We start from the raw sequence: 25,034 nt of genomic DNA, 5'->3' as shown, positions 1-25,034 counted from the left end.
AGGCTTTGTCTTGGAGGTAATCAAGTTTAAAACCCCTTAAAGCTTATGAGCCCTCATTTGCCCCTCCCCGCAAACCACAGACAAGAACATCATAGAACCCACTTTAAAAACACCTAGTCTCTATCTATGACTGAATGTGAGACGTGAGAAACACCATTGCTCAGTTTAAGAGGCGTTCTTCCTTTCTCCAGCAGGATCTGCTCTGTTTTATGTGCAGAGGTGCAAGGCCACGTCTGCAAATCAGGAGAGTTCCATTTAACATGTGCAAGGACTCAGTACGGTATAGGCATGCTTTTTATAGAGCCCCTGTGATCCCAGATTGGCTTTAGGTTTGAAACCCTAAGCTTTGGTATGAAAAAAGACCAGACACAGTGTCTTTGCTAATAATAGGGCTCACCTTCTGGAGCTGGACAGGGGGTGGTTCCCACCGAGGGAGAACTCAGAGGATGGAATAAGCCTTCAGCCCGAACAAACAAACAGGGGCTTCCCTGGTGGCTCAGATGGTAAAGAATCCACCTGTGATGCAGGAGACCCAGGTTCGATCCCTGGGTTGGGAAGATCCCCTGGAGAAAGCAATGGCTACCCACTCCAGTATTCTTGCCTGGAAAATCCTATGGACAGAAGAGCCTGGCAGGCTACAGTCCATGGGGTTGCAAAGAGTCGGACACAACTGAGTGATTGAGTGGGGCAGCTCTGAACAAACAAATCTGCTAAGGCTATTTATCACCCAGCTGGCAAGCTCTATCATGTTCTTCTCGACACCCCCAAAGAGCTCTGACCCCCAACACAGGGGACCACAGGTGACTCTGAGAAGGCACCCAGATACTGGTGGTTAGAACCCTCTGCATAAGCTGGAGACACATACTAGCTCCTTACAGGGAAATTCTCCAAGTTCATGGCTAAAATCCAACCCAGTTGGAAAATGCTTCTTGAATAAGAATAACCTAATAGCTGTGGCTTTATAGAATCTAAAGATGTCTTACTAAAAACCTAACAGTTTTTTTTTTTTACAATCAAACAGCTGTGAAAATAAACCAGTGCCCTTCAATGGACTCCCCCATGTGTGGGACCACCCCACCGCTGATCACAGATCTGTCAGTCAACTTCCAGGACACAGAACTGTAAGGGGTGGGTACTTTCTGTCCATACTCCTTCGATGATGTGGAGATGGGTGACCAACAGGCAAATGTAAAAAAAGCAAATGTGATTTCAACTTTCTGGGTGGTGATTTTGGTACAAAAAATTAAGCAGGGGGCGGGGGGGTTGCGGTTTCAAGTAGATTTTTTTTTGGCATGTATGTGAAAGCTCTTATTCCCAGATGAAATAAAAAATCCCAAGCAAGGTGAGACACATCATTTTATGTACAAACAGTCAATGGTACAGATGGAGTTACTTTTTATAAATATCTGCAGCAAATCCCCTAAAAAAAAAAAGCTGTGAATAAAAACCACCTCACAGCACCAAGGGCCTGTCCTTCCCTAAAAGTGTTAACTTCCCAAGAGCCTATTCTTAGCCAAACACTTGTGGGGCCCTCCTGGGAAGGACAGGACCAGGCGAGAGCCTTCCCCTCTCCCCAGAGAGCTGAGGTGACGTGTAGGTCATCTGCTGCCCAGGACCCCGGAGTGATTAACCGTTTCTTCCCAAGACTTGAGTCATCCTTGTCAAGCTGCTGATTATACGTCTCTGTTTCCTGGCAGGGGCCCAGAGCAAGGGAGGAAAGGAACCTACAATAGTGGGAGGAAGTAGAAAACTCTGGCTATTCTGATAAAAAAAAAAACAAACAACACTTTGTAATCAATGCAACGCTGTAAAGCCAATGGATCCAGTTCAGTAGAAGGAACACTGTGATTCAGGCTTCCGGAATCTACAGACAAGCATTTTTTTTTTAAGGAAGAGAATTACTTAGCACCAATTTCTCTCTCTCTCTCCAGTAATACTTCCTTTTCCTCGGAGCCCTTGGCTGTAATGAGTCGGAGCGCAGTTCAGTGGTACTTTTCATCAGTAATGCAGCCGGGCAGGTGGGGGGGTGCAGTCACTCGGCACAAACAGCGCTCTCACACCAGTATGCAGCTCTGCTCAAGGGGGCCTCCTGACTCGGGGACACCGGCGGCCTCACTGTCTTCTCTGGGGGCTGGCTCTCCAGCCCCAAGGGGCTTCACTCAAAGCGGCGCAGGTGGTTGTACAGAGACTGGACGTAGGTGAAGACGCACATGGGGTCCGGCTTGCGGCCCATCACCATCATGTCCTCCACCTCAATGAGGCGCTCGCAGTTGGCCAGGTTCCTGAAATACAGAAGCCACATCAGAATGTCAGCCCCAGCCAGCAGCCAGCATCACTGCTGGGGAACACAGCTCAGCCCAGAGCTGGAGGCTCCTGAGTGCCCCCCAGTAGGGAATTCACATTACCCCACAAGAGTTTGTGGAGTTACTCTCTCTAATGCAGTGTTTCCCGAACTCCCACATGGAGGAAGCACCGTTCCAACTCGTGTTTTGACTTGACTGTTGTATTTCAGTCTCTCAGTCGTGTCCAACTCTGTGACCCCATGGACCGTAGCCCGCCAGGCTCCTGAGTCCATGGTATTCTCCAGGCAAGAATACTGGAGTGGCTTGCCATTTCCTTCTCCAGGGCATCTTCCTGAACCAGGGATTGAACCTACACCTCCTGCATTGGCAGGTGGATTCTTTGCCACTGAGCCACCAGAAAAGCCGCTTTAGTTAACTAGTAGTGAGTGAAAGTCACTCAGTTGTGTCCGATTCTTTTCGACCCCATGGACTGTAGCCCACCAGGCTCCTCTGTCCATGGGATTCTCCTGGCAAGAATATTGGAGTGGGTTGCCATTCCCTTCTCCAGGGGATCTTCTCAACCCAGGGATTAAACTGGGATCTCCTGCATTGCAGGCAGATTCTTTACCATCTGAGCCACTGGGGAAACCCAACTAAACTTACTTTAAATTTTCAGTGAAATTCAATTTCCCTTTCAGGTTTCACTAAATATTAAGTTCTGCTAAAAAAAATTTCAGTTTTTATTAATTTAGTCAAATTTATATGAATCAAATGGTTAGTTTTATTGATAAACATCTAGCTCTGAAATTAAATTTCACTAAAAAAATCCAATGTCTAACAACAGTGTATGGAGAATCAGCATAGACTATGAAAATAAATGTAAAATGAATCAGGTAAAAAATAAATCTACCCATATGCCTCCTAAAACAGTCTTTAACCTTTTTTTTAAAACCATAACCCATAGTTAGAGATCTTTCATGATTCAGCATACACATACCTGTATGGGGAAATAAAGTTTCACAAAAATATTGACCCTTTCTACTATTCATATTTTCTCTAGATTTCATCTTTCACTCCCCACTTCTTTTTTCAATTTTTTTAATGCTGGTCATGAGCCATTAAGGGGCTTCCCAGGTGGCTCAGTGGTAAAGAATCCACCTGCCAATGCAGGAGATGCAGGTCCCTGAGTCTGGAAGATCCCCTGGAGGAGAAAATGGCAACCCACTCAAGTATTCTTGCCTGGAAAATCTCATGGGCGGAGGAGCCTGGTGGGCTACAGTCCACGGGGTCGCAAAGAGTCAGACACGACTAAGCATGCATACAAGGGTCACAAAAACTCCAAGGTTTAAAAATTGCTTAAAATCATCTTGAGAGCCTCTCTCAACTCTGCCCTAGGCCTCATGCTCTGGGAAATACTGGTTTAACTTCTGGCCCACTGAGGTAGAAGAATGTGGAAACCGGGGCCTTTCACTGGGCTGGAAAAAAAGCCGTTCCCTCCATTGTTCCCAGCTGAGGGTGGGAACCGAAGGTACGGGCTTCAGGGTCTCGTGGGGATGAGCATGCACCTAGGAGTAATGGCAGGGGTCCTCTGTGATGCACAGCACAGCCCCTCTCCCACCCTGCACCGGATGTGGCCAGACCCAGAAGGCCCAAAAGCAACTGCACTTGGTCCAGTCATCAGTGTCCTTCCTTCAGCAACTGTGTGCCCTCTTGTTCCAGGGTCCCTGGTCTTTTTGCCCCCATATACGAGGGGCTGGATGAACCACAAGCTGGAATCAAGATTGCTGGGAGAACTATTAATAACCTCAGATATGCTGATGACACCACCCTTATGGCAGAAAGCGAGGAACTAAAGAGCCTGTTGATGAAAGTGAAAGAGGAGAGTGAAAAAGTTGGCTTAAAACTCAACATTCAGAAAACTAAGATCATGGCATCTGGTCTGATCACTTCATGACAAATAGATGGGGAAACAGTGAGACTATTTTTCGGGGCTCCAAAATCACTGCAGATGGTGAGTGCAGCCATGAAACTAAAAGACTCTTGTTCCTTGGAAGAAAAGCTATGAGCAACCGAGACAACATGTTAAAAAGCAGAGACATTACTTTGCCAACAAAGGTCTGTCTAGTCAAAGCTATGGTTTTTCCAGTAGTTATGTGTGGATGTGAGAGTTGGACCACAAAGGAAGCTGAGCACTGAAGAATTGATGCTTTTGAACTGTGGAGTTGGAGAAGACTCTTGAGAGCCTCTTGGACTGAAAGGAGATCCAACCAGTCCATCCTAAAGGAAATCAGTCCTGAATATTCATTGGAAAGACTGTTGCTGAAGCTGAAACTCCAATACTTTGGCCACCTGATTTGAAGAACTGACTCATTTAGAAAAGACCCTGATGCTGGGAAAGATTGAAGGCAGGAGGAGAAGGGGATGACAAAGGATGAGATGGTTGGATGGCATCACGGACTCGATGGGCAAGAGTTTGTGCAAGCTCCGGGAGTTGGTGAAGGACAGGGAAGCCTGGCGTGCTGCAGTCCATGGGGTCCCAAAGAGTCAGACACGATGGAGTGACTGAACTGAACTGATATAAGTGTCCGCATTCACACTCCAGCTGCACCCTTCCTAGCTACATGATTTGAGCAGGACACAACTTCCTGGGGCCTCAGTTTCCCCATCTGGAATAACAGCCACTTCACAGGGCGGTGGGAGGGATTAATGAGCGAATCACACAAAGCAGTTCGAGTGGCGTCTGGCATGGAGAGTTCAGTAACTGTGAGTGGTGATCACCGTTGCTGTTTGTATTGTCATGGTTCTCTCTAAACATCAGAGTGGGTCATCAGGGGAAAGTGGCCCGAACTGGAACTCTAAAGAGCTGGGTTCAGCTCTTGGCTCTGCTCATTGCTCCAGCCTTCTGTGCCAATTCCTGGGGGTGGGGTAGAAATCAGCTTCCCACTGCTGCTCCCCTTCCAGGCGGGCTTGTTGACGCCCAGTACCCCGAGAACTTTCTACCAGTCCCTACCGGCTCCCTGGCTTGCTTGCTCCAAAGACAAGCTGTGTAACATCAGCACAGGCCGTTCTTTGGTGCTGGCCTGATACCAGGCCCCAGATCAGAAACCAAATGTCAGGGTCAAACAGAGACACCTGTTCTGGATCCCACTGCTGCGTCCCCCTGGGTTTGGAGTGAGCAGCTAGTAAAGAAATCTGATGGGTTCATGGGGTGGCGAGTGCTTCTGGACCGATGAGCGGGCACCCTTGTTCCCCAGGATGGGCCAGGGTGGGGCTCAGTGTCAAGGGGGTTGGCGCTCTGACAAGAGTGTGCATGCAAAGGTGCTTTGTTGAAAATCTGAGTTCCTGGGGAGGCCTTCAACCTGAGTCCACCTCTCTGAGCTATCAGGTAGCATCTGAAGCCTTTTCCTCACCTGTAGCACAAGGATTCTCTCTCTCCCCCTCCCTCCCAGGGCTGCAGTCAGAGGATGCCAAGTGTGTGCCCAGGTATCACCTCTGACAGCAGTGACCTCAGTAGTCAGTCCCTCCAGGAAATGTGGGCACCATTCAAACCCTAAACCTCAACCTTGGAAGAGAACTGAAATCCCATCCTCCAAACACCAACTCCCGATGGAGGCCCTGCCTCGGCTGTGCTCACATCCAGGTCCAGGGAAGGGGCCCTAACTTCCTTCAAGGATGGTTCCAATTGCCCTGCTCTGACCATGGCAGGCTCTGACCATGAGGAAGTTCCTCCTCGCATTTCTTATGCTATTTTGCCTCTAAGTCCTTTCTACCTATTGTCCCCACAAGGCTATTCTCAGTCTAACTTTTTTCCCCACAGAAGAGCCTTTCGCATGTTGGAAGAAAATTCTTTGTCTTTTTTTTGGTTGCTCTGGGTCTTCATTGCAGCTTGTGGGCTTTCTCCAGTTGCGGTGCTATGCTTACTTGCCCTGTGGCATATGGGATTCCAGTTCCCCAAATAGGGATCAAAACCATGTCCCCACGTTGGAAGACAGACTCTTAGCCACTGGATCACCAGGAAAGTCCCAGGAGAAAATCTTAATATCCACATCTTTCCCTACAACTAAACATGTCTGCTTCCTTCACCGTGCCCACAGTGGGTACCTGGGACCTCTGCCCTGAGCTGGTGGTTCTGGTTTCTCTCTAGCCCTCTTCATGGAAGAGCACCCAGAATCGTTGGCATGTTCTGAGTTTTGTCCAACCTGTGCTTCATTCTAGAGGCTGCGCTGGGCCTCCCAGTAAGGACATCCCTGCCCCTGCCCAGGGTGGCCCTCAGGATGGGCACTAAGGTCTGAACCTGTCATCACCCTCTACCCCCCAGACAGGAAGCCATGGGCAAGATGCTGGCTTCCCCAGCAAAGAACCAAGGGACTGAGCCACATCCATCTCGTCCCCACCCCACCAGCCATGACAGTAACGACAAGATTCCTATTGTAGCTGTGGACATAGCTCCTTGGGATGGGATGTGAGCAAAGGAAAACGATGATGCGCACTGACTTTTATATAAAAACATCACAGTCTCAAAATATTAGGGGCCCTGATTGCCTTTTAAGTGAAAACATGACTGCTTTTGTGAAAATAATACAAGCTTGTTTTAAACAGTTGGAGCAGCATGGAATAAAAGTCCCGAGGAGAAAGTACAGATCATTTCAAATGTCACCGCACAGCAAGAACCAGAGTTACCCTCTGCCTACTACCAACTTTAGATGGATTTACTCAGCCCCACCTTGTTTGGGGTTAAGAAAGGGTCAGAGGGTTTTCTCCTATTACTTTCTATTGTGATCTTCAGTACCTACAGGGCTGTCAGGGAAATGGAGGAGGTGTGTGAGGGGCTATTTTTATTTGTTTAAGCCTTTTCTAAATGCAGTCTGGGATGCCAGGGCTTGACTACAGCCCCTATCTGGTTTTTCAGACACATGGGCACTACAAATAGCCTGGAAGCTCCTCAGCTGGGCCGTAACCTGAGAGCAGGACACATTCTCCGCAGGGCAAGGGGGAGCCTCAGGCACAGGGCCCGGGTCGGGCTTGCACAACGCCTGGAGATATGGGGAGCAGAGCGCGGAGGGTCACACAACCATAATACGGGCCGGTCCTCCCGCTTTCCAAGCCCTGAGCACCTGTCCAATAAGGGGAGCTCACTGGGCTGTCAGCACCGCATCACTCACACAGATTAGGCCCCGGGAATCTCCAGGGAGGCAAATTATTGGTAGAGGGGCACACAAACCCCTCTCACTCCCCAGGTTCTAGAGGTGTGTGCTTTTAAGACCCCTTGCTCACTGAAGGGTCTGGAAACATCTCCCTCCTGATGTCAGGGAGCCCTGACCCTGCCGCTTTCCCTCCTCCGGTCACCCCACGGTGCCTGCCGCAGCCTGCCTGTCTCAGGTCCGTCCTGCTGCCCCCGTGGTCTCCGATGGCTTCTCATAGCCCTGTGGGTCTGCTTGGCTCTTCTGTCTAACTCCAGCATCTGTTAAGATGCTGATAATCAGTATTCTCCTGGAGGTCTCCCTGTGTTTTCTTTTCAGCTTTTTTCTTTTGTATCATTATTATTTTTTTAGTTTATTTTCCTCAGCTTAAAAAAAATATTTATTTATGGCTGTGCTGGGTCTTCATTGCTGTGCAGGCTTTCTCTAGCTGTGGCGAGAGGGGGCTATTCTCTAGCTGTGGTGCACAGGCTTCCCACTGTGTGGCTTCTCTTGCTGCGGAGCACAGGCTCTAGGCGCCCGAGCTTCAGTCGTTGCAGCCTGTGGGCTCTAGAGTGCAGGCTCAGTAGCTCTGGCCCACAGGCTTAGCTGCTCCACACAATGTGGAACCTTCCCGGACCAGGGATTGAACCCTCGTTCCCGACACTGGCAGGCGGATTTCTTAACCTCTGGACCACCAGGGAAGTCTCCCTTTCCAGCTTTTCTAACCAACTTATTGTCCAGGAAACTAGGTAAGCCAAGCTGCCGTCCTCCCAGGAGGTCTTGGGCGGGCAGGCCCACCCCATAGCTTGCTCCCCCAGGTACCTGGGAGGTGATATCCCAGATGACTCATGGGGGGAGGCACCTTCCTCCCCCTCAGGCCTACTGTAGTTGCCCCTCCCCTACTTCTCGAGTCAGCAGAAAAGCAAGAACTCATCTCAGGGGCCCACAGACCATCCTCCCCTCCCCAGCCAGCCTGGAGCAGGCTCAGGCCACAGGGAGGCAAGGCCAATTTTTACCTTGTTGTTTTCTCTGGGTAGGAGAGAGGCAAAACCTGGAGCAGGCTCCCCCTACTCCCGCCCCTGATTTGGGAATAGAAGAAACATCTGGTTGGAGTCTGCAGGCGCTGTGAGCTCAAACCTCGTGCTGAGCCACGAATCTCTCTGGCTCCGGCTGCCAAGGGAATCTGTGTTCCCTGAGAGCTGGGGTGCAGGGCCACCATCCCAGGGCCCCCCCCCACCCTCTTTCCTGCACAAGCCCAGCCTGGTCCAGGGCTTAGGGTGACGAAGGCAGCCAGGGCATGAGCTGGCATGGCCTGGCCCCCTGAACTCGATGGGTCAGCCAAGGGTAGCCTCACCCAGCGTGTGTGGGACTTGGGGTGCCCACATCAGAGGTCCAGGCCCTGCACCCTCTGACCATGTGCTGTTTTGACAGGCACCCTTTCTAGGCTTGCAAACAGCTGGATCTCCTCCTGGGAGACGCCCCCTTCCCAACATGGAGCTGTTACACTTGGCTTTCCTTCAGCATCGTCTGGACTCAGTTGTGTAACACACTCCGTCCAGAGCTGTTTCTGCAATTAGGATGACAGCTAATCCCAAGCAGCCAAGAAAGGAATGACTTTCAAAGTATACAAGGGGTTCTTGTGACCCCAAGGGGGCCGAGGGGCCACGCACGTCATCTGGGACAACACAACGGGGCAACGCTGGCGGGCCGAGCGATCAGACTCAGGTTCTCCGATCTGTCCCCCGGGCGAGGCCCTCGGTACTGGGCTCCGGGATGCAACCTGTGACCTGCAACTCCTTCTCCAGCCAGGCTCGGGGCCAGGTGTGGGGGCTGGAACAGACTGAGGGGGGCAGCAAGGCAGTACGGGGGGCACCTCCTGCACACGGGTACCAGGGCTGCAGACAAGACATGGAAGGGGCCAGGCACGCCGGATGGTGGAGGCTCAACCCCCCAGGCAAAAAGGAGGGCGGGTAGGAGAGAATGATAAATGTTCCCTCCAGGAAACTCGGGCTCCGGGAGGCCTTACTGCCCTCCAACCCTCCTCCCCTTAATTCCCAGCATAAGGCAGCCCTCAATACCCTCATCTCTACCCCCGTGCCTGCCCTGGACGGGGGTGGGGGACTCGTTGGACTGGCAACAGCTCCCCCACCCTCTGCCTCTGTGTTCAATGCACAGGAGGCCCTGGGGTGAGGGCTGGAGGATGGGGAAGGCAGGGTATTTATTTCTTAACCCTTCCTGCCCGGTCATTGTGAGCTGGTCGCACCAACCCACTGCCCCAAAGCACGGCTCTACTAGCCAGCCCTCTGTGTAGAGCTGCTCTCCCCAGCCTGAGGGTATCGCAGGACACCTGGCTCCTTCCCTCACACCAGCCCACTCATTTACAAGGAATCCCTTTGTTAAACTCTTCTGCCTACTCAATTTGAATGCACCCCCGCCAACCCGCCACCAGAGTCCTGACTGATACACCCCTTTGCCACTCTCCTGACGCCCTGGGGTAGCCCTCAACCTATAACCAAATCCCATGCTCCCCAGCACCTCCTGACCCCAGAATCACCCCTCACCCCCTCCTCTCCCTATGTGAAAGTCGCTCAGTCGTGTCCAACTCTTTTGCAACCCCATGGACTGTAGCCCACCACGCTCCTCTGTCTATGGAATTGAATTCTCCAGGCAAGAATACTGAAGTGAGTTGCCATTCCCTTCTCCAGGGGATCCTCCCGACCTAGGGATCAAGCCCAGGTCTCCTGCACTACAGGCAGATTCTTTACCCTCTCAGCCACCAGGGAAGCCCCTCCTCTCTCTATGAGCACGTCTTAAGAAGGTAGGCAATTTTATAATCAACACTTTTGATCATATTTAGGGGAGCAAAATGGACCCATTGGAGAAGTCTGAAATGTCCCCCAGGCAGATATTACTCAATTTCCTGCTGTTCGGCAGCTGGGGCTTGGCCAAAGCAACCGCGCCTTCTGACCCCCAAGACTCACTCGGCCATGGTGAAGGCCAGCTCGAAGTTCTGCCGCCGCTGTGTGGGGCTCAGTGCGTTGTAGTCAAAGGCGTCAGGGAAGAAGGAGTGCACTAGGGCGCAGAAGGCCATCCCGTCGCTCCAGCTGGAGGAGAAGTTCTGCAGGTCCACGTGCTGTGAGGCCAAGGCAGGGGGATGAGGTGGAGAGAGGGTATGGTGCCGGCCTCAGCTCCCCCACCCGACTTGACCCCACGGTCCTCCCAGCCACTCCCTAGGCAACCATCCACCCAGCTCAGTAATAAGTGCCCGTGCTTGCTGGACTCCCAGCTGGGGACCCATCGGGAGGGCATGGTTTCTCCAGCTCCTACCCCTCCGTCCAACCCTGGGGTTCCTGGAATGACAGCCGGGGGCGATGCCCACTCCAGCCTCTGGTCGGGGTCCCAGCGGCCCAGCCGGGCTCACCTGGTAGCCGAGTGTTTTGCTGCGGCACCACTCGAGCAGGATCTGCTTGATGCTGCTGGCGCTGGCCACGCCGAAGCTCTGCGAGCGCTTCAGCTTCGCCCGTGTCTCGCCCTTCCCCCTGCGGACAGAGGGCAGGCCTGCTGGGTGGGGGCTGCGGGGCAGGGGTGGGGGGCTGCCCCTCAGCTGCCATCTCCTCGGAGACCATGCTCCACCTGCTCACTCAGGTAGCATGCAACCTCCCAACCCCACACCCACGTCCAGGCAGGAGCCGCGCATCCCAGAGCACAGCCTGCCTCGATGGGATCTGACGGACCAGCCCTGCTTCTAGCTTCTGGGCTGCCTTTTACTCACCACGCTGGTGATCCGGGGGCAGAGGGCCTAAGCCCACCCGGCCCGTGCTCCTCCCCTCTGCCTGGAGCATCCGCTCCACTTCCCTTCATCCCACCCTCCTCTGAGCCTCCCTCTTGGGCTGCCCTCCCTGACGGCTCTTTCCTAGCCCAGAGGGATAGTTTTCTACTCTAGGTCCTATGGACACTCCTTGATGGCCAAGATCAGGTGTCAGGGTCAGCGGGACACTTCATGGGTCTGTCCCCCTCACTAAAGTCAGAGCCTTGAGAGCTGGGACTTGGGGTGGGGTTATCATCATACAGGCCTGGGTCTACCATTCAAGCAGTATGTGTTAATATCACCAGAGGAAGGAAGGCTGGATAAATTGCAAAGTTGGACTTGATCTCTAAGGGGGTGGGGTTGGGGTGTTGAAGGAGCTGGTGGGCCCTGGGTCTCACTGTGTCACCTCCCAGCTCCTACTGGGAACCCCAGGGACTGCCCTCTGGTCTCCCCTGTCACGCCCTGAAACCAACTTCTCCAGTTGGGTGAGGAATGTGGGCGTGAGGGTGTCCAGGGGCCCCTCTGGAATGCAGGGAGGGGGCTGGGCTCTCACCAGGCCTTGCCTGGCTCGCGTGCCCCCTCCTCTCCTCCCTCCACTGGGGCTGCCTACCTCTCAGCCCACCCCACCCTGTAGTCAGCCCTGACCTTGTGTTTTGCCCAAGAGGTCACATACTGGGGAACAGAAAGGGCCAGCTTTGCTGCGCTGTGCCTGCCTGACCCTGGTCTGAGTCCTGGCCTCTCTGGGGGCCCTGACTGATCTGGAGAGCATCCGTACTTGCCGGCTGTATCCTGCTCCCATTTCTCAAACAACGCCTTCCGGGCCTGTGCCCCAGACGTGCGGGGCAGCGTCTGTGACCTCACCAGCTCCCGGCGACGCTCCCCGGGCCGATGGGCCTGAGTCGCGGCTGGCGGCTGCGGGGATGGCGGTGACTGGGGTGGCGTCACCAGCGGAGGGCTGAGTCAGGGAGGGAGAGAACCACAGAGTCAGGAACACAGACCCGCCCATCACTAGCTCGCCAGGCCCCCGGTCCCCCGCCCCGGGTCCCCTGCCCCACTGAGTGTGAAATGAGGCAGCAACCAGGCTCCAGGGAGAGAGGAAACATCACTGGCTGTAGTCCCCAACCGGTTCTGCAGGTTTTCTGAGCTGAGCTGTTCTCTGAGGCAGGCCAGACAGCCCGTGGGCCCCCCTCTCTGGGAGTAATCACCCCTTGGCAGGTGTCAGTGCCTGGGGTTGGGGGGCATTCTCCTTGCGGGAGGTGAACCCAGAGCCACCCCCAGGGCCAGGCCCCCTCCATGCCACCACTGAAAAGCTCCCCTTTGTCTCCCCCAGAACAGTTCGCCAGAAAGTCACAATCCTCCTTTCATTATTAAAAGGAGGTGGCGCGCAGGGGAGGTCAAGCCAGCCCCGCCCCCAGCTCTGATCACAATCCAGTGGGCCTGGGGGAGCCTGGGGACCCCAGTAGGCCAGAAGGCGGCAGACCTGCCCCAGGCTGGGGGTCCTACCTCCAGGGACCTCCTTAGTCAGGGACAGGAAGCACCCGGCTGGAGGGGAGGGGCCCAGCCAGGATGGATGAAGAGGAAAGCAGAGATGGTCCCACGCTCCATCTTCCTGGGTGGACTGAGACACCCCCTCCAGTCTGTGCATAGACTTGCTTTCAAGGCTCCTCAGTGAAACCAGTCTGCAGCCATAAAACCCTCTACCTCCTAGCCTCGTTGCCTCATTTCCCTGGAGGTCAGCACAGGGAGCTCCCTGCAGGGGCCCAGGCAGCCTGGGTCCAAGGCAAAGCTCAGATGCTTCCTGGGGAGGGACGACCCCTCCCCACCAGGGACTGGGGCCCTGACTCAGACTCACCTGTTGTTGTTCCTGCTGGCCGTCATTGCCCCGAAGCCAGAGCTGGACAGAGACCGTGGGAGGGAAGAATTCTTCTCTGAGGGACAAGGCAAGAGAGATAAATAACAAACCCTGGCCTCAGGGTGTGGGACGTGGGGGGCACCACTGCCTGCCTCCCTTCCACTGACCTGGCCCTGTGCCCTTTACCCAGCGTCACTCCAGGGCATGGGCGGGATCCCTGGGCTAAGCTGGCCCTGCCTCAGCTAGCACTTGAGGACAAAGGATGCTGGGGACATAGAGCAGTGACATAAAAGAGGCCTTTTACAGTGTTCCCTCCTGCTTTTGAGAGTACAGAGCCCAGGGCCTCTTGGGCTGCGAGCCCATAAACACTTTGATCCCAAGTTTTCATTCTGGAAACCTACACAGCCCAACCCCAGGACCTGCCACTGAGGCCTGACCCCAGGGCCCAAACAGGCCCCAGGGGCCACGCCAAAGTGTGCAGGGTGAGAGGCCACCTTCCAGCCGCAACCTGGACCTGTAGGAAAAGCCACGGCGGTATCCTACAGGGTTGATGCTACTTCACAGCATCTCTAGCGGAGAAGTCAGGAAGGAGGGGCCCCGAGCTAGGGAAAGGGGTCACGGTGACAGGTTGGGGAGGCTGGGGCTTGGCCCAGGTTTTCTGAGTCTCTTGCCAACACCCCCACCCCACCCCACCCCAGCCCCTGCCCTCCCTCCCACTCTGAGGCCATGCATGCCCTCCTGCTCCTACCACTGGGACTGGGAGTCCAGGGGGTGGTAGCCTCACTGGGGCTCGAGCTGAGGCCCCCCAGGATGGCGGCAGATGTGGGCGACAGAGCTGTGGCTGAGGTCTCCCCAGAGAACCTCTCAGAGACTCGCGTGACGGCTGTGACTGGCTGGTGAGGCAGCCGCAAGGAGAGGCTCACAGGGCGAGGCTTGGGGGGCTCTGGTGCTGGGATGGTTTGAGTGGCCTCGGGGGGTCCGTCACCTGGATCTGGAACATGTGACCAGCAGGGGTGGAGCTGTCAGCTGTGGCGTCCACAGGGGCTTCAGACCCTCCCAGGAGGACTCCAGTCTCTGTGAACCCTCTTCCCACCTCCTCCAGGAAGGCCTCCCCGATCACTCCAGCCTCCCTGACCTCTCCCTGATGCTCCAACCAGACCTGGCATCTGCTTTAACTTTCAATAAACTGCCTGTTTACTGAACAGACAGTTCAATAAATAGTTGCCTCTCTTTCTACCCAGTTCAGCAGCTGGATGATTCCTCAGCCCCTGCTTGCTTTCCTCCAGAAGCAAGGAAGCTCAACACCTTCCAAGACCTCTCATTTTTTTGTGTGTTTACAAAGCTCTACTTCACATTGAATGAGGCTGCTCTCCTGTCAGCCTCTCCACCCACTGGGGTTTAGGCGCAAGTCCTCTGTCCCAAGCAAGAGCTGGCCTGGCACAGAGGCACGGCTGAAGCCCTGACCCCGAAGCTACCCAGTTCGCCCTCCTCTGCCGTCAGCCCCTACCTGCCCCCGGCTGGTGCCCGTTCTCGATGATGCATGAGTTTGAGGTCCTTCTCATCTCCAACTCACTGGCCTCGTCATGGTGGTCCACGCTCTATAGAGAGACAAACCCCGCCAAGACCCAGTCAGCAGGGGCCAGCTGCCCCTCCCCCACAATCATGGCCAGAGACCCTCCCTGATTTTGGCAGGACAAACATTTTGAGAGAGACATTTCTGGGGTGGAGAGGGTGTTCGGTGATGGGCCCCATTCATATAAGAAGCTGACATGGACTCAGCCTCACCAACTGAACCACCAGGATCCTGGAGGCAAAAGCCTCCACTGGGCTCGTCCCAGACCACCAAAATGCTAGAGTAAAGGTCCTGACTGGGAGTTCCAGGGCTTCCCTGGTGGCTCAGGGGTAAAGAATCCACCTGCCAATACAGGACACGGGTTCAGTCCCTGGTCTGGGGAGATCCCACGTGCCGTGGAGCAGCTAAACCCATTACGCCACAGGTATTCAGCCCGTGCTCTGGAGCTCATGAGCCGTAACTGCTGAAGCCCCCAGAGCCTGCACTCTGCAACAAGAGAAACCACTGCAATGAGAAGCCCACACATCACAAGTAGAAAGTAGCCCATGCTCACCACAAGTGGAGAAAGCCTGTGCGTAGCAACCCAGACCCAGCACAGCCAAAAATAAATACATCTTAAAGAAAAAAAAAAGAGGCTGGGAGTCCAGAGGAATACACAAGGCACCCAACCCCTTTGCCCAGGTGGGACCAGATGACTGGGGTCAGGAGAACCTGGCCTGGGGCCGTGTCGGGAGCCCAAACCCAGTGACCTAAGTAAGGTCCTTCTGGGCCAACAATTGGCCCTGAAGCCCTCATGCTGAGGTCTTTTCATTGGCTGCAGGGTCACAAGATTTGCCTGGATGTCCAGAGTACAGAGGCCTTATTGGTTCCATCGACCCCTCCATTCCCTCTGGCCTGCAGCAGTTGGGGATGTCATGTGGAGAGAGAGAGCCAAGACCAAGAGCCAGGTGACCCAAGTCAGACGGTTGGGCCCCCTCTGGGTCAGTTTCCCTGCTGGAGATGAGGGGATAGGCTACGCAAACCTCCATCATTTTGAAGCCTGCCAAGCCATCAGGCCCTTTGCCCGTGCATGCCATTTACACCACTTTGCTTCTGTTGCCCCAGGCCGATGCTAGCACACCCATTTTACAGATGGGACCTGAGGGCTCAGAAAAAGGAGACGCACTGTCCAAGGTTACCCAGTAAGAAACAGCTAAGATTCGTGGTCAGGACAGATGTTCTCTTCAGCCTTGGCCCTACCCTTCTTACGTGGAGGGAGGTTGGAGAGTACAGAGTATCTGTAAGCCTGATGGGGTCTGCCTGGCAAGAGAAGACAGAGGCAGACCCCAATCAGGGGCTCTATTCAGAGCCCACAATGAGTGGCTTGAGAGGTTGGCCATAACTCTTCTTATACACCGTCAGACTGGCCCCCTTGTCTACCAGATTCCCAGATGACAACGGCCCATCCCTGGGCCCCAGTGGCTCAGCTATGACTGTAACGAGTACAAGAGGTATCCACCCTGCCATGAGGGGATCAGTGTGGTGTGGGAGCCAGGACTGTGAGCAGATGACATCAATCTAGCATGAGGGTGCGTGCCTAGGACAAACTTCATCCAGCCCAGCGGGTCAGAGAAGCAGGGGTGGCTGAGCCCGGCAAAAGTAAGCCAGGTGGACCAGGAGTGGAAGCCATTCCCAGTAGAGCGACTGATACCTGCCAAAGCACATAGACATCAAGGCCCAAAGTGTTCTGATCTGGTGGAGGGGGGCGGGGCACTAAGCAGCTCAAGGTGCCATCCTGGAGAGCTTGGACCTGACTCCTTGGACAAGAAGGAACTGAAGGCCGTCAGCTCTGTTTTAGAAACATCCTTCAGAAACCAATGAGACAGTGGCATGGAAATGGGTGACCAGATGGCCAGTTACCTCCCTAGTCTCAGGTGGGGATCTGGGGAGCAGAGATGGGGCAGCGAAAGAGTGGAGGACAAAAAGGACTCAGCATCTGGGGAGAGTAAGTGGATATGAGGGGTGGGGGGTAGTCACACGTCTTCCAAGCCTGGGCTTTGGGCCTGGGGGATGTGACTACGGAGAGAGAAGGGGGAACTGGGGGGAAAATAAGGACTTCAATTTGGGACGTGAGTATTAGGAGCGCCTGAGGCATCAGGGAGTTGAGGTCAGGAAGCAGCTGGATATTTGAGTCTGAAGTTTCAGAGGGAGGATGAACAAACAATAGAGGAGCAGGGGTCTCACGTCCAGAGCCCAGAAGAAGAGCTGGCTGGGGGCCGAAGAGGCCTGGGATGGGCACCGTGTTCAGGGGCAGAGGAGGCATCTGCAGAGGAGAATGAGGAGCAGCCGCCAGAGGGAGGAGGAAGAAAACCGAAAAAACACTGAGAAAGGCAGGTGGAAGTACAACGAGAACGCTGGCGCGTCAGCGGCTCCCAAGGTGGCCTCGGGCCAAGGAAAAGAAGGTCAAGGCAAGATCTAAGAGGGTCCATTGGGGTTAACCCAAAAAGAGGTGCTGGGTGACAGTTTAGGAGCTGAGTCAGAGGTAGAAGTGAAGGCAGGAGACAGCCTCGGGTTGAGAAGGAGACACAGGAACCGCAATCATGGGCGCGTAGGGGTGGGGAAAGGGGTTTGAAGGGCTCACCCAGGCGGAAGAGGGGGACGATGCTTAGAGGCTGAGAGAAAGACTCTAGCAGGGTGATGGGACCCTCTGTGGGGTGGGGACCCTGGGGAAGTGGAAGAGCATAGGATCAAGCCTGGGTTTGGAGAGGAGGTGGCCCCCTCCAACTTCTGATTCAGAAGGATGGAGAGAGAGAGTTCCCAACCACTCATAGATACAGTGGAGAAGAGGGGGCCTCTCCTGGCCCCTCAAGGTGGGGGGCACCCCTAGAGCCTAACCTGAAGCTAACTCAGCAGACGGAGGGGAAACAGCCAGTCCACCCCGAACTCCAGCCCCGCCTGTCAGCAGGGTGCTCAGCTCGGGGGCTCCCTGTCCCCCCACACACACCCTACCCTGGTCCCACAGGTTCTGCAGGTCTAGGCAGGGGCCTGGAGGGCCCAGCTGGTGGTGAAACCATCTTCTCAGGAATGTGGGTCTCTCTGTGGGGCCCCACAGACACCTCCTCTTGCACGGCACAGGCCCCGTGCTCTGCATGATGGCCCAGGGGACCAGACACCACCATCAGACAGGAGGCAGGGTCTGAATTCGCATCAAGGGGTCTCCAGCAAAGCAAGAGGAAAGGGGCTGGACTGACTCACGCTGGGAGGCGAGATTCCCAGGCTCCCCCTGCCCTGCACTCCCCCACGCCTGAGACGGAAACCACTGCTCATCCAAGAAAAGGGCTCAGCCCACACCTCAGACCAAGGGGCTCCTCAGAGGCCAGCCCCCAACTCATCGTCACAGAAGCTTGGGGGTTGGAGTCACCCCTAACCTCACCCCATGACTAAAGGCAGCAGCAGTGTCAAGGTTGGGGTCTCCTATCCCAACCCCGGGCTCTGTCCACAAAGCGCTCGTGCTTTCCAGGAGCAGGAAGGACCGCTCGAGACAAATTTGTGCAATCAGGCCCAAGCTGTCTCACCAATGAGGGGAAGGGTGGGGTAACTGCCCCAGTGGGATCTGAGTCCCCAAGCCCAGCCATGGGCCCCCAGCACACCCCTGCAGTGGTCTTCCTTTGGTGGGGGAAGCCTGCTTCAGCCACAGAGAAGGGACTGGACAGGGGGGCCCTCTGCATGCTGGGGCCAGGGTAGAAGTCAAGTCACCGGAGAGCCCTGGGGACCAAACGGGTCCTGGGGAGCCAACTGTCACAGCCCCAAGACCTGGGCTTTGTCTGAAGAAAGGGGAGGCTCCCGGTCAGGGAGTCCAGGCCCAGGAATGTTAGGGAGAGAGGCGGAAGGCAGGGAGGTGGGGGTGGGGGGAGGGGAGGTAAGTCAGAGACACTCTTCCTGGGGAAGTTTTTAAACACTGTTGAGAGGGCAGGAATAATAATAGTTCAGGCATCCTTGGGGCTGCCTGACTCCACGTGGGCTTGTGCGTGTGGACAGGGGCGCACGTCAGCAGGCCCAGCACAACCCCCATCCTGAGCCCCTAACAAGGCTGCCCCAGCCTCCTCCTCCTCCTCACTCACTCACACCACCGGTTTTAAAGACTCAATTCAAACTTCTCCCCAAAGCATTTAACTCTCTTATCACACAGTGTGTCTGGGAAAGGAAGGCAGATAAGGCAAGTCTGGTTTCTTTCACGTCCAATCTCGACGCTGCTCCTGGCAGCCACTCGGGAGGGGCCCCACTGCCTCTGACATGGGGACCTGGTGGCTCCGGCTCAGCTAAGGACATTTCCAGGGACCAACTCTGGTGCAGCCTCCTGGCCTGGGCCTGGCCCGGCCTCAGGCTGCCCCCAGCCAGCTCCCTCCACTGGCCAGAACACAACTGTGGCTTCGTGGACACTCTTATGAACCCACCGGGCAGATGTCAATGTCATAACTACTCAGCCGGCTCGGCTCAGGGCCCAAACAGGGCTGGGCCAGTCCTCCTGAGATACAAGGGACCTGAGGTCCAGCTGAGAGATGTCCCCACAGCCTCACTGCAAATGAGCCTTAAGCAGCTCCTGTTTGCTGCAGGGTCTCAGGCCTCCTACAGGAAGTCCTCCCTGATTACTCCCACCCTACCGCCCTGCCCTCTCGCTCCTCCCTGAGCCTCCCTGGCTGCTCACTACCTAGCAAGGTCAAAGTTTGTGCACTCAGAAGTGGATTATTAAATCAACTCTGCATTGAGTTCGGAGCGTATGTACATGCTGAATTCAACCCTCCTCCAACCCTGGTGGTTCCCACTTTGAAAGAGCAGGAAGTGAAAGGGTCTCAACCGAGAGTCTCTAAATCTCATTGCTTACCACAGAGGGGCAGTGGACAGACCAGCCTCCACACTGCCTGACCACTGTCACCACTGGCTCTCATGCGTGGATAAGACCCTCACACCTAGACTCCCCCATCCAGCAACACACACAAACTCACACACAAGTTTGAGAGGCCAGACAGCCCTGGCGCCTAGCTATGACTCTTTCCAGTCTCGCCCTAGAGACCCGATTCCCTGTTCATGACCAAGCGCCTGATCACCAGCTGCTGGTCACAGCTGGAGAGCGACAACGTGCGGATGACTCCACACAGCGCCCCTCCCTGCCAGAAACTGGCTTGGAGTCCGGGTGGGTGATCCTGAGAGGTGGGCCGCAAGAGAAGTGGAGGCCAGTGCCTCGGGGCAGGGGGAAGCTGCCTGGGACCCAGAGAGCCTCTGACCCAACGGGAGACCTCGACCATCCTCCACCCACAGTGCTGAACTCTGCCCGCTGCCCCACCCACTCCAGGCTTTTCTGAAGCCCAGAACCTGCTCCCCAACTGTGTCTCCATCCTGACCCGCCAAGAGGCTCCAAGAGGCTGCGGCATCCCTGATGACTCCCAACCCCTTCTTCCAGAAGGGCCCCCGCCTTCTCTCCAAGTCTAAGAATGAGCTTTCTGGGACCTCCGTGCTCCCTGGCAGCTCCTCAACCTCCGCAGAGGGCTCCAGCCTCACCTTCTCCCTCTGCTCCCCTGAAGACCCCACCCATTCTAGGGCTTCACCCACCAGCTCTGCCCTGCTGTCTTCCTCACCTCTGGCCTTGACCAGATCTGTGACTCCACCTGCTCTGGTCAGCTTCACCAGGATGTCCCTCACCCTCAGGACAACCCAAAGGGAACTGGCCTCCCCACAGATCTGTGACCCAGGAGTCCCCCAGCAGGGCTGCGCTCCCTGCCTCCCTGCTCACATCCAAAGACCGTCTCACCCTGATGACTGCCCCTCCAAGACAGCACTGCAAGGCAGTCCCGATGCTCCCTCCACCCACCCTTGGCTGTCTTCTCCTTGGACCATGGCATTTAAGTTACCATGCCTGCAACTGCCCTCCAACCCCCATCCATCCATGAGGGAGCTTGCTGGATACAAGGAGGAGCCTATTCCTTCCCTGGCCAGTGCCCCTCACCACCACCCAACAGCCAAGAGGACTAGTTCACCCCACATGAAAGTGAAAGTGTTCGCTGCTCTTTGCCACCCCATGGGCTGTAGCCCGCCAGGCTCCTTTGTTTATAGGATTCTCCAGGCAAGAATATTGGAGTGGGTTACCATTCCGTTCTCCAGGGGATCTTCCTGACCCAGGGATTGAACCCGGGTCTCCCCCACATTGTAGGTAGATTCTTTACCATTTGAGACACCAGGGAAGCCCCATGTGACTGAAGGCCAATTCCCACTTAAAATAGAAGACTGGAGAAACTTCTACATATGTGTGTGAATTCATGTACATATGCATACATGACTCAGAGTATTTTTCTGAAACTTAGACAGCTGCTTCTGTGAGTAGACAAGTAGCAAATGTATGTTAAAATAAAGCTCAGAAACAGTCGATGACACAGTTTATTAGGTGCATGTGATCTCACAGTGATGATATTATATCCTGGCCAAGTAGTGGTCATGCTCAAAGGACAGAATTAAGTGTATCCATATTTCTAGACGGGCTTCCCAAGTGGTGCTGGTGGGAAAGAGCCTGCCCGCCAATGCAGGAGACTTAAGAGACACAGGTTTCATCCCTGGGTCAGGAAGATCCCCTGGTGGAGGTCATGGCAACCCTCTCCAGTATTCTTGCCAGGAGAATCCCATGGTCAGAGGAGCCTGGCAGGCTATGGTCCCTAGGGTTGCAGAGTTGGACACGACTAAAGTGACTTAGCACGCACGCACGCACATGTTCCTTGACATTGGGACACTCAGGGGCTCTGTCACCAGCATGTTTAAGAACCTCTCACCCCACCCCCCAAGACAAAGCCCAACTCCCTGGCCCATCATCTGGGGGCCTTCTCAACTCACCCCTCTCCTCGCATACCCCACCAGGCTCCCCTCTGGCCACTGAGTCCTTTGAGCCTCTCTGAGGTGGTTGGTACAGCCTCACACACCACGCCCTGCAGCAGCAGGTCCTAGGCCTCCAGGACAAAACCCGCTAGGATGAGAGACACCCGTTCTGGCTGCCAGCACTGTTGGAACTGCTCCATGTGGGGCCATCTCCCATCCAGGCTGGGACCTCTAGGGGCAAAGGTTAATCTGATAACCTCCCCCCTCCGCTTCCAGCCCCTTGAGGTGCAGCCCAGCCCACACAAGAGATCTGAATGAGTGATGGACTGAACTGAGAGGGACGGCAGGTGCAAACTACCCAGACCCTGGAAACCCAACCCTGGAGCACAAGCCAGGGGCAGGGTGGAAAACCCCACCCAAGGGCCACTGTGCACACCAGAGAACATTCTAACGAGCCACTCCAGGAGGCCCCGTGATCAGGGCAGTGACTGGTCCACACCGGCCTCTGCCCCGCCCCCACAGTGTGGGTCGCTGGCCAGTCACTGACCCCAGAAATCTAGACTGCTCAGGACTGGTTCCTCTGGCCTCTACCCCAACCCCGTCTCTCCCATCACGGTAAGGATTCCCCGCCACGGTGAGTTCCCAAAGGCTGTGCCCAGCTGCGCCCCAACAGACTGCGTCCTGCCCCCAACACTCACACCGCGCTGGAGTTCTCCACCTGGGTTAATCAATAACCCGAGAAGTCAGGCCTCAGTGAAGTGGCATCACAGGGGCGAGTCAACGGAGGTGGGAAGTAGGGGGTGGGGGGTGTTGCTGACCATTCCAACACGTCGGCCAGGCCGGGGTTGGTGTTACAGCGCCCGAGTGCCAAAGGACAGTGGAGACAGCGGGACAGAGCTCGGGGAAAATGGGACGTGGCTGCAAAGAAGGGAGGGGGTCCGAGACAGGTGCGGCGGGCAGCCTAAGCCAGTGGTTCCCCACGACCGGGTCGCAGCGGCAGGCGCACGCGCTCGGGACCTAGGGGGCGACAGGGGTCGCGGAGCCACTCTCCCCCGGCGCACGCGAACAGGCGCCCGCGCTCCCCTAGGCTCACCTGGCTGCGGCCGGACAGCGAGAAGGTGGCATGGCTGGCAAACCGCGCGGTGCCCAGACGCGGCGCGCGGTTCGGGACGCCGGGCACGGGCGGAGGGCTGGGCGTGCCGGGAGCGGGCGCCAGCCCGGTCGTCAAGCCCAGCGACTCCACCTGGCGCGTCAAGCGTTCGAGCTGCGTCTGCAGTCTCTGGTTGTCGCGCTGCAGCTCGGCCACGGTGCGCGCCAGCGGCCCCGCCAGGCGCAGCGCCTCGGCCACGCGCTGCTCCACACCGCGCTGCAACCCCTGCATGTCCTCGTGAAGAGCGCGCACCGCGCCCTCCAGCGCCGCCTCGTAGCGGCCCAGCGCCTCGCGCACTGTGCGCGCCTCCTCGGCGTCGGGGGCCGACTCCATGGCCGGGCGCTTGTTTGTCTGGGAGATCCGGCCTGACACGGAGAGAATAGTCGAGCTCCGCAGCTCCGGACCGCAACTGGCCACCCCTGGCTGGGTTCATCCGGAGGGGCGGTGGGAGGGGCGGGCGGAAGGCGGGGCGGGCCCAGTGAGCCCCGGGACTGGGCGCCACGCGAGGGCGGGCCCTCAGGGGCGTGGTCAGCGGCTCCGGAGACTGCCCCCGCCCCGGTGTCCCGCTGGATGCCTCGAGGTGAGGGAGGTCCTCCGTGGCAAGTCCTACTGGGAGTGGAGACATCCCCACCCGACCCCACTCCCCGAGGCATACACACACACACACACACACACACGCCCACACCCTGCTCAGAGAGACCTGAAAGCCTCAGCAATAATTTTCAGACCCCTGACCCTCACCCTGGGCCCGTCACTGTCCCCTCCATGCCATGCACACGGCCCTCACAAGCACATACTCACCTATGGAGTCTTTGTCTGGAATTTCTTGCACCTGTCATAAGACCTAAGGGAGAAGGAGACAGGTGGTGAGGTCCCTCCCTGACTCTACAATTGTGCCTTCTCCCCTCGCAACCCACTCTGGATAGTAAGATCTTTTTATCCTTACTGCCAATGGTCACAGGGCCTGGGGGTTCACATAGAGGCCCCTGCTAGGGGATCCATGAGTGGCTGAGGTCAGATAGAGAGGAGAGGGTGTGCTTAGGGCTGAATCTCCAAATCCTAGGATCAGCAACCCTAGGACTAAGAACCCCCCTCCCTCCATCAGAGCCTCAGTCCCCAGCTTCTATCCACAGACCAGGGCTCCCAACTCGACACCCTCTCAACACTCCTTTCATGCCTGAACTTAGATATTCCTTTCTTCCATACGCCACCCCCAACCATCCCAAGAAAGCAAGGAGTAAAAACAGCTTGTTGCTTCAGAATGATGCTGAAACATGCTGTATGTTCTCATGTATATGGTAAAATTAGGTTAAAATATAAATGGGAACATCCCATTCTTCTTTGTGCAAAAAAAGATCTTTTCTGATTAGCCTTCTCCTTCCTCGGCCTAACCCTGCCTAAGAATGCGAGGTCTGTAAGGCTTGTTCCCATCACACTTCCCAAGATGTTTGCGGCCACAGACCTCCTGGACTGGCCTGCTCTGCCCCAAAGGAGCTGGATCAGCCCAACAGATACTAAATGCTGACTCCCCCCGCCCCCCACCATGGGGACAGGAAGAAACGCTGGGTTACCTAATCCAAGGAGCCTTCCAGCAATTATTTCATGAGAAAGTCAAGTGCCAAAAGGCATGCATGGTGTGTATATGTGTGTGTTCCAAGTAGCTGTGTGGGACAGGGTGAGCCAAATTACTCTCTGCATTCTTCTCCGGGTAGAATCTTTGATAGACACTAGGAGAGAGGCAATGGCTACAGCTTGTCTCTAGTAGCACTCAGAGCCCCTCTGGATCTGAGCACAGAGCCTGGAGTGCAGGGACCCCAGTCTCAGCCAGAAAAGCCCAGCCTCTTCCTTTGCAGGACCGGAGGAAGGACCAGGCAGGAAAGTCTGGGAGGGGCTGGACAGCTGGGTCCCCGGTCCTATAGCTGATGTGCAGCAGAGTCTGTGCCTGGATGGACAGCATAAATGAGGGTGGGGGTGGGTGGGGGTCCAGCCTTCTCTCGCAGCATCCAGGAGAAGGAAGGCTGGCCAGGTCTCCAGGGTGGGACTAATGGGGCATAGATAAGATTCTAGAGACTGGCTGCCCAGGATCCAGCCTCGCTCTCCCACCTTAGGTGGGTTATATGGTCTGTCCCGATCCACCATGACAACATCTGGGAGGGGCCGCTTGGGGCCTGGGGAGGCCTCTATCTGCCAAGGGCAGAGATGGGGCTCACGGTGGGTTCTGGGCAGACAGTACAAGAATCAGACCATCCCCCTTGGTTCCTCTCCCTCGGCAGTCAGACCACTGAGTCAATAGCTGGAGATGAGCCAAGGAGAGGAAAGATGAATCAGGAGGGGAGGAAGAGGGGCAGAGTA

The 25,034-nt window shown here is 55.8% G+C and overlaps 1 protein-coding gene across 2 annotated transcripts; it reads right to left on the bottom strand.

Moving 5' to 3' along the window:
* Positions 1 to 1,341: 1,341 nt before the first annotated feature.
* SMTNL2 (smoothelin like 2) lies at positions 1,342 to 23,115 on the bottom strand. Of its 2 annotated transcripts, XM_006079665.4 has the most exons (8): positions 22,626 to 23,115; positions 14,630 to 14,720; positions 13,871 to 14,113; positions 13,123 to 13,198; positions 12,046 to 12,225; positions 10,884 to 11,001; positions 10,444 to 10,595; positions 1,342 to 2,282 (listed from the first exon to the last, which is right to left on the bottom strand). In XM_006079665.4, the coding sequence occupies exons 1-8, from the start codon at positions 23,013 to 23,015 to the stop codon at positions 2,156 to 2,158; spliced, it is 1,377 nt and encodes a 458-aa protein (XP_006079727.1). In that variant the 5' UTR covers positions 23,016 to 23,115; the 3' UTR covers positions 1,342 to 2,155. The 2 variants fall into 2 exon arrangements, with proteins under 2 accessions (XP_006079727.1, XP_044795359.1); XM_044939424.2 differs by lacking the exon at positions 13,871 to 14,113.
* Positions 23,116 to 25,034: the final 1,919 nt, after the last annotated feature.

This window comes from Bubalus bubalis, chromosome 3, assembly GCF_019923935.1.
Source record: "Bubalus bubalis isolate 160015118507 breed Murrah chromosome 3, NDDB_SH_1, whole genome shotgun sequence".
Classification (NCBI taxonomy): domain Eukaryota; kingdom Metazoa; phylum Chordata; class Mammalia; order Artiodactyla; family Bovidae; genus Bubalus; species Bubalus bubalis.
This window is presented reverse-complemented; position numbering and strand designations above follow the sequence as displayed.